We start from the raw sequence: 13,267 nt of genomic DNA on the forward strand, positions 1-13,267 counted from the left end.
TATTTCAAGCCTGCATTAAGTCCATCAGTGCAATTCTTTCCTTATAAACTCTCTCGCACATTTAGCAAATCATATTCACAAGCAACTGCCTTCATTACTTATCAGCGCTACACGAAAGTTGGACTGATGAAGAATGTGGAAGAATGAGATGTTAACAAAAATTTTGCTGCCTTCAACACTCAGTTTATTCTATTGCAAAAGACTGATAGGATTATGATGTGGGAGCACCTTTTCTGAGAATTTCAATGCAATAAACCAGCAGCCTTGGATGCTTCCCAAATGGCACTGAAAGCCATGCAAGAATATCCATGGTTTTCAGATATTAAACTTCTTGTCTGAGCACATGAATTGAGAAAGTAAAATGCAGTATCCAAAACCTTAGAAGCCTCTGTTACTTTCTCATAATATTAAAATTCTTCTGAATTACTACTGCATAAGAGATGACCTGCATGACATCAGTGTCAATCTTGCAGTGCCATCATTTTTCTACCACTCTCATATGATATTAAGCAGCCTATGAGACAGAAGCATTCACTGAGCACTTCAATTAAATGATGACTTGATTCACACTAATTCAGAGACGCGACTTCACATACGTGCCTCACGCACATATATTTTGCAATTCCTGACAAAACATGCCTACTGCATGCCGTGCATTCTAGGTTTTCCTGTGTTCCAAGCAAGGCGGTGGCCCTCATTTAAATATCCATCAACGATTCTTAGAGGGATGGAGTTATGTGAAACAACACCCGACACTTTCTGAGAAAAATGCCGTTTCGGTGTTGTCCCCAATTAAGAGTTCTGGCATTATGAGGTCGGTAGCTATTCTGGTCCATAGTTGACTGAAGGGGGAAATGACAATTCCACATGATGACCACGTAAAGCTGCCGGCTAAGAGAAGAGGCCATTGACCTGTGAGGCGAGGCTTGACCTTTGACCCGTCGCCGCCGCCCCAGCGCCCCCACGAGGAGACGCCGACGAGGACGTAGTGCTTCCCGCCACGCTACCACCCCCCGTGGTGCTGCTGCTGGCGTCGGCATTGCTGCCGCTGCTCCCCAGCACACTGCTCCCCAGGGCACTGCTGCTGCTACCACCACCACCCAAGTCCTGTACCGTGAACGTGTTGGTTGGCGAGGCTGGCGCCACGTAGGCCCATGCCGGTGGGAGGCTGCCATCGTTCTCCTGCAGGAGCTGTGCCAGCACCTCCGGCGTCTGCGCCACGATGTACGTCCCTACGGTCGGCGTCGGGGTCTGTGCACGGCTGCCACGGTCGACAGGGTGCCTTGAAGGCTGTGAAAAATAGCCATGTGAGTTTCTACAAAACATTTGATATATATATATATATATATAGTATATGTATTGATACAGTGAAAGCTCGCTAATTCAAACCTCAGTAATTCGAACTTTTGGATAATTTGAACTTACTACTTGGTCCGGCCAGGTTCCATAGAAGCCTATGTATATATAAAAAACCATTAATCCGAATGGAGATACTACCACAGATAATTTGAAATATGCACCACAGCACCTGGGCAGCCTGGAATCCAGCACAAGGCCAGAGAAACGCCCGAGCTATAAAACGGCCTAATCGTAAGGCTGCGTCAACTCCAAAGCAAGGAGAGAAGAAATCTGGGTAAAACGATAGAGGAATGGGCATGGAATGGGTAAAATCAAACTGGTGCCATAACTGGCGCAGCAGCCAGAGGTAAAGGGTGCCTATTCTCTGTTTTGCAAGAACTCCAAAATGAGATATTGAAACCTCATTAATTCTATCCCCATTAATTCGGTATACAGATGATTGTGTGCTGTCCGGCTATGGCATCAGACGGAATATTTTTGCGGGCGAGTTGGTTCATTGCGGATAAAAATGTAAACTGCACCTGTGTTGTCGTGTGTGTTCCTTCGTCTATTGTCCCGTTTTTTGCGCAGTTTACATTTTTATCAGACGGATGCTGCAGGTCTCACGACAGTTAATAAGGATGACTGCATATAGGGGTGGCCAGCACACTAAACAATGTCAACATAGCTCTACTGAAACCTGAACTACATGCTGCAGAGTCGAAAAGCACATCGAGAGTTGCGTTTTTGAGAACTGGCCAACAACTTAGAGCCGATTGAACATTTATGAACTTCACGGGAGTCCATGGCAAAGGCATTCATCGGCCATGCATCAGCTAGCCAAATGAGAGTAACTGTGTGCTGTTTTCAATGTTGAATGGCAACACTGAGCGTTTCCTTTGCTTCCATGAGTGTGGTTTCTTCATAGCACCAGGATTATGCGCATGTCAAGTGCTGTTCATGCACCGTGAGGTGAAAGCTTCTCATACGTGACATAGGCTATTTGTGATGGCGCATTGCCACTATCATGCACCACCGTGAAGAATGCCAGTGTGGCAGTTACTGTTCTGAAGAAGTTCTGCTTTGAAGCTCCCATGAGTGTGCCCGTAATGAAGCGTTGATGGAAATGCAAGCTAAAAAGCGGGCCCCCAATGCTTAGTCTTTCACCCAATAAATTTACCGTGATGCAAGTGGTTCCTGCCAATTTTTCCGGGGTCATTGGATGATTTGAACTTTGGATAATTAGTTTTTCCGCTCTCCCTTGAATTCTGAATTATCGAGAATTGACTGCTCTACATAACTGGGTGTGGTCTTTATTAGCATAGCTATGGTGATAAGAACACCAGGAAGAAAAATGTTTGCTATCTAACAAGTACCTAATAAGCACCAATAAAAGTAGGCATGTGCAGGTGCGGCCAAAATATAAAGTATGCACTCGCATCCTCACTTTTCTCATTCATTCCTCAAAGAAAATACGACGGTTTCTTGTTTATACATGAGCACACTGATGGGATCTCCTCATGTAAGTTAAATTCCTCTTAACTTTTGTTAAGAGTTAAACTGGTGCTCTGTAGTACTATGGCACCTCAACCATGCAAAAAAGCCACATTAACAGGATACCAATTTTATCTAGGGCAACTTGCAAACATATTATGTGTTCAATTTGATGTAATTTGCAGGAGCTAACATGACCTCATAATCTATGCCCAGTTGCAGAAATAAATGACACATTATTCAACGTTTGTGCGTGCAAGACTTCACAGGCAACACAATGGCATTCAAGCTCACCTTGGGTGGTGGTTCATCGGAGCCAGAAGAACCTGCAGAAGAATAACACCACTGTAACGATCTAAAACGAAACTGCAACAACCTACTTTCACAGTTCACAAGGCTAGTTTTTGCTGAGCCTTACAGGTGGCGGCAGTATAAGCTGCACCGTTGTTCACGAGAGCAGCAAAGAAAAACAATAATTCTAAGTTGATGCCTTCGACATATACATAAACAGCTGAGGGAAAGCTGCCCAAAGATGGAAACTCGCAACAACTCACCCCAGGACATGGCCTGAACCCTACGGTTTTCTCGTCGCATGGTGTCTTCCAGCTGGTGCCGCTCCTCAGCCAAAATCTCACTGCAAGGACAGCAGAGTGCAAATGACTTGCAGGCAAAAAAATACTAAGATTAGATTTTGATTCTCACTGTTTGATATGTGTTTCAGTTCCCCAATGCGTGATATGTAAAAACAACAACAAAAAACTACAGCATGCCAGTACGTGGTTAACCAATACAGGAGCCAAACAAAGTGCAGTAGAGTTGTAAGCTTTTCAAATTGTAAAGAAAGCTAATCATAGTACCAATGTATTAGAATGCACGTGAGCAAGAAAGATAGCAGCAGAAACAACTGCATTTTTGCCCTCTTATAGATATTCATGCATGCAAAGGCTTCACCTAGCATTTAAAATGGCTATGCGCTTCTTTCCTCCAGACCGTGTCACTCCAGATACAGAGTACAACTTTGCGTTTGGCTGCTCAAAAGGTGTAGAGGAGAAAGTAAATGCTGAGAACTCAGCCATGAAGGAGGGTAAAGGCTCGAGCTGATGGAAACATCCGAGATACTACTACACCATGTGTGCTCGTGCACACAAGCATGCACGCACGCACGCACAACACCTTCCCCCACAGTGTACTTCCACAGAGTAGTATGATAACAGTAGGCATTTACCTGAGCACCTGCTTGACATCCCGGAAGCAGGGCCGCTTAGAGGGCTCATAGGCCCAGCACTGGGACATCAGGCTGTAGAGGCGCGGGGGACAGTCGGGAGGCAGGGGCAGCCGCTCCCCGTCCTCGATGCGGCCGATAACATCGTTGTTCTTGACCCCCTGGAAGGGCTTGACGCCCAGCATTAGGATCTCCCACATGCACACGCCAAACATCCAGACGTCGCTGGCGGCCGTGAAGCGCCTGAAGTTGATGGACTCGGGCGCCATCCACTTGATGGGCAGCTTCCCGCGAGAAGCCTTGTAGTAGGAATGATCCTCCACCCAACGCGACAGGCCAAAGTCGCCCAGCTTCACACAGTCGTGGGACGAGACCAGCACGTTGCGTGCCGCTATGTCCCTGCATCCCATAACACACACACACACATAAGTACTCTGATTGTGTACACTGCAGCAGCACAGAAGGAAACAGCACAGTTTAGGAGGAAAAGAAGAATGCAGCAGGAAAATTAGACACGAGCGTCTGATGATTCACTGTTGGAAGTTGAGTTCACATACCCAAACCAAAATTTATCGATAATATGATAAACCAAAGGGCAGATATGCATGATTATTGGATCTTGAGGTGAGCAAATGTGCGTGAGCCAGGAACTTTTGCTGCTGCTATAGATGAGACAATTAACAAGCATAAACACAAGCCATACAACCTTCTATGAACCAGACGAGGAGGAAACATCTTATTACGGTAACGTGCCCATCAAAATGATTTTACAAATCTATGGATTTTAGCCCATACAAATGATACAACTGTTGCAAATAAAAACATTTCATTCTCTGTTATTTAATGAGACACATGCAGGGACACAATCCATCATTTCAGTCGTTTACGGTAATAAAAGTACATGCCTAAGAACAGCAGTGAAAGCATACAGAAAGAAAGACAAGGCAGGAATCTTCCCACCCAGCAACTAAGCTTAGAGGTGCTCAAACTAAATTTAAAGGTCCCACTCTGAAAAAATTGCACCTTACACGGCAAGTTGGTTTGGTCTGGTTTATGGGTTTTAAACTTCCAAAGTGACTCAGGCTGCGAGGGACACTGTAGTGGAGGTCTCCGGAAATTTAAGTACCCGAGGTTCTTTAATGTGCGCTGACATCGCACAGCACACGGGCGCCTTGCTTTTCGCCTCCATTGAAAGGCGGCCGCTGCGGCCGGAATTTGATCCGCGTCCTTTTGTTCAGGAGTCAAGCGCTCTAACCACTTAGCCACTGCAATGGGCTACAGAAAGTCGAAATGCAGGAAGAAGAGGGACCCTCCTCTAAGGCAGAGCCACCCCACCTTCTGAATGCTCCTCGTGAACCCCACGACGGTCACAGGAGTGTGTGCTGGGGTCATACCTATGGACATACTTCTTGCTCTCCAGATAGGACAATGCGGTGCTCAGCTGGTAGGCATACTGGATCAACGTGGCCAGGTCCAGCCGATGCTTATTGTTTTGCAGGTACGCTCGCATCTGCATGCCACCAAAACAACCGTCGTAAATATGTGCACAGCATCACAAGCAGCATGATACCTAGCCTAGCACAGCCGAGTTAATGGGACGAAGTTGTGAAACCTAGCGAAAACATCCGAGTGTGACTGAATAGCCAGCCCAATGAATTACAATGGCTTGAAGTCAAGCTTGTTCCAAGGTGTGAGCACGCCTGCAGAAGTAACAATTTACTCCTTAAACACATGCTTCCTTTATTTTTCTTACCTTTTTTCATTCTTAATAGGTCTCTAAAACAAAATAGCCCCATTGTGACTAAAATTCCACAAAGTTGCACTCAGACTCTAAACACTGAAGTGCAAGGGATGAAATGTTAGTCACATTTAGAGGGATTAAATCAGGTGCAAACAATGTTAACGCAATATTGTTAAATACCCCGTTCAGCCGTCCGTCGACGTGGATGCTGGCAATGCGAGCGAAAGATCACAAACATGGAGCTGGAAGGCGGTAGCTGGCAGCTGACATGACTGAGCACTAACTGGTCTTAGGGTTGCCTAACATTACATTTGGCAGGAGCTGTCAACTCGGGCCACTATCCTCACAAGGAAGGGTGATATATCAGAATCGGCCTGTCAGGACCCTTGCACTCACGTGTTACCCCTATAGGCCACAGAGGCACGTTCATATGGCTTGGTTAAAACGTGGCTTTGTGTGTGGGCTAGTAGCCTAAGCTATTGCATCATACCCTCAAGGGCGGAGCTTAAGTGTCTTCAATAACTTAATTGCGAAAGCAATACTGCGCCAGGTCTAACCGCTCGTCGTGTCCGTGGTCCCCGAGCCGGCCCTGCAATGGGCAGCAGCTGCCAACTCGGGTCACTCCTTTCATATGGGAGGGTGATATCAGAATCTGCCTGCCACAACAGTTTGCGTTCTTGTTACCCCTACGACACGCTGGCATGTCCATACGGCTTGGTCAAAGCGTGACTTTATATGTGAACTGGTAGCTTACGCTCTCGCGTCATACCCTTAAGGGATGAGCTTATGTGTCCCCAATAATGTAGCACCTTACACTGATAGGGCGTGATAGGGGAATAATGTAGCAGGCAAAAGAAACTTTGGCCGTTGCTTTCACAATTAAACTAGGGTTAACCAGAACTAAACCACAACTAATTTTTTATCCATAACCTTAAGAAAGCCAGTGCAATGCCACTGAGTGGGCACGTGTGGCATGACCGGGTAAATTATAGTCTAATCAATAGATAATTATATGGGCAGAAAATGAGTAATTTATTCATGCTAATTCCTAACCCCCTGTAAAATGAAACAACAAATGAAACAAAAATAAGCAATACACCCTCACTGCACTCAGTTCTTGCTACAACCAGGCTGTAGCCAGGGTCCAGAACCCACCTCTCCGTGCTTGGCCAGCTCCATGACAATCCAGATTGGAGAGCCCGAGCAGATTCCAATGAGCCTGATGATGTGGGGGTGATCAAACTGCTGCATAATATCTGCACACACCACAACCATCATTTTTTGCAATATCTACTACCTCTGTCATCCAAAGCAGAGTAAACAAAGCAGCCACACAAATTGGAACACAAAACTGCACTTGACTACACACTAAACTTTCTTATTTGCAGAAACCATCCTTCTGGAGTGGAGAGCTGAAGTTCAGTCATGAATAGCTCTGGTGCCATGTTTTACTGAGATTTAGTTAACAATAGCTTGCTACCAATAGCTAGGCAGGAAACACAACCTTCAACAGCTGCTGCAGTGGTGCATAAAATAATGAATTGGCAGACTGCACAGGAGATGTTTCCCGATACATGCTCATCATTATATGGTCCCTCGTATGTGCATTAATGAAATAAAGGAATTGTCACCGCAAGGATGCATGCAATTAAGGTTGTTTCTACTTCACATTAATAATGTGGCCTTGTCTTGCCCTCTATTAGACATCCTGGTTAGCCTATATGAATGAACAAGTGCCTCAGAAACGCAACACATCCTGAGTTCGAGCAATTTTTCACAGTAATTGAATAACTGAACTGTTTCAAGAAAACGGACACGTGAATGATATAAACTGCTCAGTTAAGGCTGAGACTGTTTCTCTGGGACATTTCATTTCTGAAAATAACTACTCATCAGATATCTTACCCCCTTCAAGATACTCTCCACTGAGCTAAATGCACTTTCTCCAGTTTTTGCTACAATTGACAAAACACAGGTGCTTCGAAGCCCCTCTCTGCCATCTGCTTGAAAACTGTCTCCAAAGCCTCGGTTGCTTTCTACACTGTATCAAAATGACTTCCCTTCAATTCCTTTCCCGCCATGGGGTACAGTAAGTCGCAGTGGGCCAGGTCAGGAATGTAGGGTGGATGAAGGATTATTGTGATTTTTCCAAGTGAGAAACTTGGCCACAGTATTAGCAATGTGAGCTCTGGAATAGTTGAAGGGCAGTTTCCAATTGCCCACAAGCTCGGGATGTTTTCATGAGATGTCTTCCCTTATTAATGAATGCAAAAAAGATTTCTGTAATACTCGATGTTTACTGTCTGGCTTTTATAGATGCATAGGCTCAGACCATTACTTTGTGGTTGAAAAATGTGATTACCATTAGCTTGCTGTTCAATTTTTGCACCTTAGCTGGGAGATTGGTCGAGGCTGTCCCTTCTACCCAGACTACTTTGGAACTTCATCTCTAGACCATAGCGGTATACTCAGGTCTTGCCTACAGTAATAATCACCTTCCACCAGTCTTTGCTTTCATCTTTTATGCCCCGCTCCTAGTCGAGACAAAGATCTACCCAGTTTTGCTTCTGGACTGGCGTAAGCAGTCTAGCCACATCTCATTATATAGTCGCTTTAGAGCGCTGAATTGCATCTGCAAGAGGTTTAAGTAATTGGCAGCGGCGATCGCGACAAGGGTGCTAGGCGGTCGTCGATCTACGAATACTCATCGCACGCGCCAGAACTCTCTGTCCGTCCATCCGCCCACCCGCCCGTATGTCCGTCCGTCCGTCTACCCTTGACATGTGAATGTGCTTTCTGAAAATTTTATGGGTACTTCCTACTGAAACCTCCAGCTCCTGGGCAAAATGCATGTTAAAATGTCCATCAGCTTTGATCATTGCAACCACTTTATTGATGAATTCTTCAGAATGGCTGTAAGAGGTGCACAATCCCCTCCATGCAATTTAATGTCATCCCTGACCTCTTTGAAGCCCTTGAACAAGTGAAAACACCAAATTCACAAGTGAAACTGGCATAATTTTCAGTGCCTCTTTTGTAAAACCACGCAGAAAACTTGATCACATAGCTCTGTTTGCGTAAGGTTGCCGTGGGTCACACAATCAACATGCTTGTAGGCAATGAGTACTATCTCATGTTAGAATGAATAATGCTGCCACCAAATTGATGATGATGATGATCATGATACCGATGATAATGTTGGCGAGTCCCTTTGTATCGGGTAGACACCTGGTTGGTGTCCCAGTCATTATATTATAAAGGGAGTAATGTTCCACTTGGTGAAAATTACTGGAGTCACAGCATTTACTAAAAACCAAGGAGCATGGCGAGCGACAGCTAAGAGCAACAGACCTCATCTCTATTTTGCTGAACTATTCTAGCACATCTGTTGATTCAATCAATTTCTGCAATATCATGTTACTTCATTCCTCTCGAGATTAGCAGCATTTATTTGGTCGCACTCTCTACTGCGTTTTTCCGTGCTTCAGCCCTCTTTCTGAGAAGCATAAGGGTGGTTGTTGCCCTGGTGGGTGAACTGTCAAGGAACACTAGTCTTTCCTTATAAGAGGGTCCAGACAGAATTCTGTGCTAAGGAAAGGAAGCTGAATGGCTACAGTAAAAAGAGTGTGCACAGCAGCCACAACTTACAGGCTTCTTCGAGAAACTTTTCACCCATGGATTCCTCTGTCTCCACCTTGCAGGTCTTGATGGCCACGGGGACCACCTGGTTGTCAGCCTGCGGCCAAGCACAGATTACTACAGAGGGAGCTAAGTAGCAATTATACAGGTACAATACATGCACTACAGAACCATTACACAGTCGCGGCACACAAACTACACGCATACTACTTTTCCACAGCCATAACATGAGCATTACACGGAAGAGGTCGCGTGATTCGAGAGTCAAAAAGACTGCAGTGCTGTAACAAGAGTACCTATCATTATACCAATAGGCATGCAAAATGTTGCTAAGAAAATGAGAGAAGAAAAAGGAACAAGTAAGCACAAAGTGCAGGCCCTTTGGTATCTATGATGCAGAAGCATAAAATAAAAATAAAAACTGATAATTGGCAACTATTTTAAACACAAAACGCCTAACGTTGTTCATAAAATGCAGAGTAGCTCACAAGTAGCATACCTTTGAGGTGTAAGTGCCCTTGTGAACGTCTCCAAACTGGCCTTCACCAATGATGTCTCCAAGATTGATGTGGGAACGACACAGTTCGTAGTCTTTGGCTGCAGAAGGCAAAGAAGAGGTACCTCTATGAAACGTTTGGTGTGAAATGAGCTAGAAATAGAATAAGACCAACTTCTCACTCCTTTTTTTATACGTGCAACTGGCTGTGGCTCAAACGAGATCTGTTCCCCATAAAATAAAACGACAGTCTGTACAGTCAGCACTATTTAAAATCAATTTATATTTTTTTGTCAATGAAAGGCAGTCAAGAAACAGAAAAAGACGGAAAAGACATTAAGACACAACATATGCAAATAAAAAAAGAAGAGATGGACACAGTGGTGAGTGTTCAGTAGTCTTTTTACGCAGTTTTACTGTTGATATGCTTTTATACTACATGAAGCCAAGTGGATTACACTGAAGTTTACAGCATCTCATCTCTCCTTTGTGTAGGCAAAGGAAGTACAAATGATACAAATGATCAAATGTTCCGTACCAGCGAGCTTTTCATCTCAAAGATAATTAACTAATACCCTGCGTTGCTGCGTTGACCTACGTTTCTACTCTCCAGTACATGCATCAACTTGCCACAGTCTCCTGAAGGACAGAACACTGGCCAAAATATGTCATGACATTAAGGTGGAGATGAAAAGATCTTGCCTCATATAGTACAGATCGAGCACTACAATATCAAAGAAAAGAGGCTTTACAATTTTAATTTGCCATTGAAAATCACATAAAAACAACTTAGACCCTATATAGCGGAGAAACCCTATTACCTTCACTGTAGTACCCCATGTGACTACATTTCAGCAAAATATCACTGATTTTTGTAACTGCACACTGTTCTTTTTTCTTCTAGGAGTGCTTGTCATAATTTATTATATTTTGTGCTCTCTTCAGTGCGTTCTTTAAATAAAAACCACCCCTCCTTTCGCACTACGAGAGGTATGCTTTCAGGTTTTGCCACTAGATGGCGTCACAGTGTTTACAATTTCATGAATGAAGCAATGACAGTGCCCACTAAAACTTTCGTCGACGAGGACGTGTGTTATTGTGCCGTAACAGCGTTGAGTGTGAAACTGAAAAGGATGTTACTCTATGCAAAAAGTGTCTGATTACTAACTGGCGAGTGAATGTTTATTTGTTTTCGATACATATTTTTTGTCGACCACCAGTTGTCATCGCGGTCGCTGCTCATGGTTTCCAGCATCGGACTACATAAAAACGGGTACACGCATTGATCGAAAAATTCCCGGTAAAAATTTTCTACAGCGTTTCTAACAAAACCGTTAGGGAATCGAACATTTTAGACATCAATCTTTCCACTGTGGCAAAAAAAAATCGAGACCTAAATTCCAGTGTTCTGTCCCAACTAAAGCCCACCCAACTACACAACACAGTGGTGGCTCAGCCTACAAAAAGGTGTCTAAGTTTGCGTTGGTGTTAAAATACAAGTGACAGTAAGCATTGATTCATCACTAGCCATAGTGAAGTGTGTCTGTGACGCAGCGCTTGTCAAGAGATGTACTGAAAGTCGTAGTTGTTACAAGGGGAATAGAAACAAACACTCACTCGCAGGCGTTGAGTAGTCCCCTTCTTCATCAACAATCTCGGCATAGTCCTCTGAAATGCAAGTGGGTCTACCTGATGAGCAAGGCTATTCCAACCTGCCATGGAGGCAGTGGTAAGTATATGCCAACAGTTAAAACATACAAAGACGTCAAGGACAGCACTGTATACTGGCACTGTTACCTGATACTCCATGTTTCTTCGAACTGGATGGGTTGGAATGATTCTTGTGCTTGATGCCTGACCTAAAAGAAGCAATCAATGCCATTTATCATTTTTCCCCTACCCATGACCACTACTATGTTTGAAAAGAAAAAAAAAAAAAAAAGTCACGAAATTCCTACCTGTACTTAGGGGGATGTGCATCTGAAAGTGAAATTGGACACAGAATATAACTTTGACCACAGACACAGGTCCGCAAAAAATTTAATTCAAGACATCATTGTAGCTCATGCATTGTAAGTACATACAAAATCAAAATTTTTGTACGCTAAAATAAAATTTTTGCCTCTGAAATCACAGTACGCTTTAAAAAGCAACAAGAAATTTCTACAAACTACTACAGGCAAGGCAACCCTACAAAGAAAACGAAGCAAAACATACTACAGCTCAAGAAAGCTGGACGCTAGCTTTGAGATTATATCACCAAGAAAGGGAGAAAGCACATTTATCGAAATTGTTACAACATGTCGTATAAGTGCAGGCAGAGTATACCTGAATGGCAGCATTTTATAAACATAAGCTCACTTACGCCCAGTAGTTGCAAATTTAAAACGACACCGCACAAGCATCCCACATTAAAGTCGAAAGCTTTAATTTCACGCATACATAGACTGCATGATCTAATAACAGGTGCTAACTACTATCACATACAAGTATTGCAATACAATGCTATTAAGTGTGAGGTGGTTAGGAGATGCTAAAGCTAGCAAAACAACTAGGTTAGCCTCACATATTGCCAAGCAAAACTGCAACCAGCAAAAGAAGGAGTCAGCCTACCTTCTTCAGCTTCCACAGTGGCTTCTACAAGAACAGAGACAAGCAAGTGCAACGAGAAAGCAGGGTCAGATGCAAGCATATAACGGCAGGACAGACAGACAGTAGACGTGGTTAGCGGAGGCCACACAACAGCTCTCACAAACATAAGGTGAGGTGCATTCCCAAAGTCGATGCAAAGAAACGAGAGAAAGTCGTCCGTTACCGTTACTTCCAGATTAGACCATTCACTCCTTTCATTGCAATTCATGTGGTCTCTGTGCTCATGCTTCTTATTCTACAAATGTAACTGTGCTTCGGCATTGCCGACTATACTGTATCATAGCAGAACCAGCATATGACGCATTTATATGCCTCACGCGAGTGCAGAACTGAATTGTCCCAAAAGGCAAGCTGTCACGGTTAATATCCTGGCTATCATGGCTCTGTGATGCTGCCAGCCAGTTTCACGTGTGTTCAAAAAAGTTTAACAGTCAACACTAATCATCATACATTCACTCCTTGTTGAGCTACAAAGTGCCAGAACCAGTAAAGATGAGCAGGTAATCGTGGATTTTCCTCACAGCGTGTAAAAAGGTTGCCACTGGGTTATCAAACGACCCATAAAAACTGATGCACGCACAGCACAGCGTGGTCCCATTTTTATTATATACGAATTGCGGCCTACTGTGCAAACAAAATATGTCACGAAGCGTGACAGTACAAGCACGATGACCTCGCGGTGGCT

The 13,267-nt window shown here is 44.0% G+C and overlaps 1 protein-coding gene across 6 annotated transcripts in view; it reads right to left on the minus strand.

The window, feature by feature from the left end:
• Positions 1-13,267, minus strand: part of Fak (protein tyrosine kinase 2 Fak) — a 92,103-nt gene that overhangs the window by 12,958 nt on the left and 65,878 nt on the right. For 3 of the 6 annotated variants that reach the window (XM_084578027.1, XM_084578026.1, XM_084578024.1), the window contains exons 11-22: positions 12,544-12,567; positions 11,889-11,910; positions 11,728-11,789; positions 11,548-11,598; positions 9,934-10,031; positions 9,444-9,531; positions 6,951-7,051; positions 5,449-5,564; positions 4,058-4,453; positions 3,387-3,466; positions 3,127-3,158; positions 913-1,290 (exon numbers count right to left, since the gene is read on the minus strand). In XM_084578027.1, coding sequence (XP_084434153.1) covers positions 913-1,290; positions 3,127-3,158; positions 3,387-3,466; positions 4,058-4,453; positions 5,449-5,564; positions 6,951-7,051; positions 9,444-9,531; positions 9,934-10,031; positions 11,548-11,598; positions 11,728-11,789; positions 11,889-11,910; positions 12,544-12,567 — 1,448 coding nt within the window. The remainder of the gene's footprint in view (positions 1-912; positions 1,291-3,126; positions 3,159-3,386; positions 3,467-4,057; positions 4,454-5,448; positions 5,565-6,950; positions 7,052-9,443; positions 9,532-9,933; positions 10,032-11,547; positions 11,599-11,727; positions 11,790-11,888; positions 11,911-12,543; positions 12,568-13,267) is intronic. The other 3 variants (XM_084578028.1, XM_084578025.1, XM_084578029.1) reach the window with 2 other exon arrangements.

Source organism: Amblyomma maculatum, chromosome 9, assembly GCF_055883805.1.
Source record: "Amblyomma maculatum isolate TAMU_Amacu chromosome 9, ASM5588380v1, whole genome shotgun sequence".
Lineage (NCBI taxonomy): Eukaryota > Metazoa > Arthropoda > Arachnida > Ixodida > Ixodidae > Amblyomma > Amblyomma maculatum.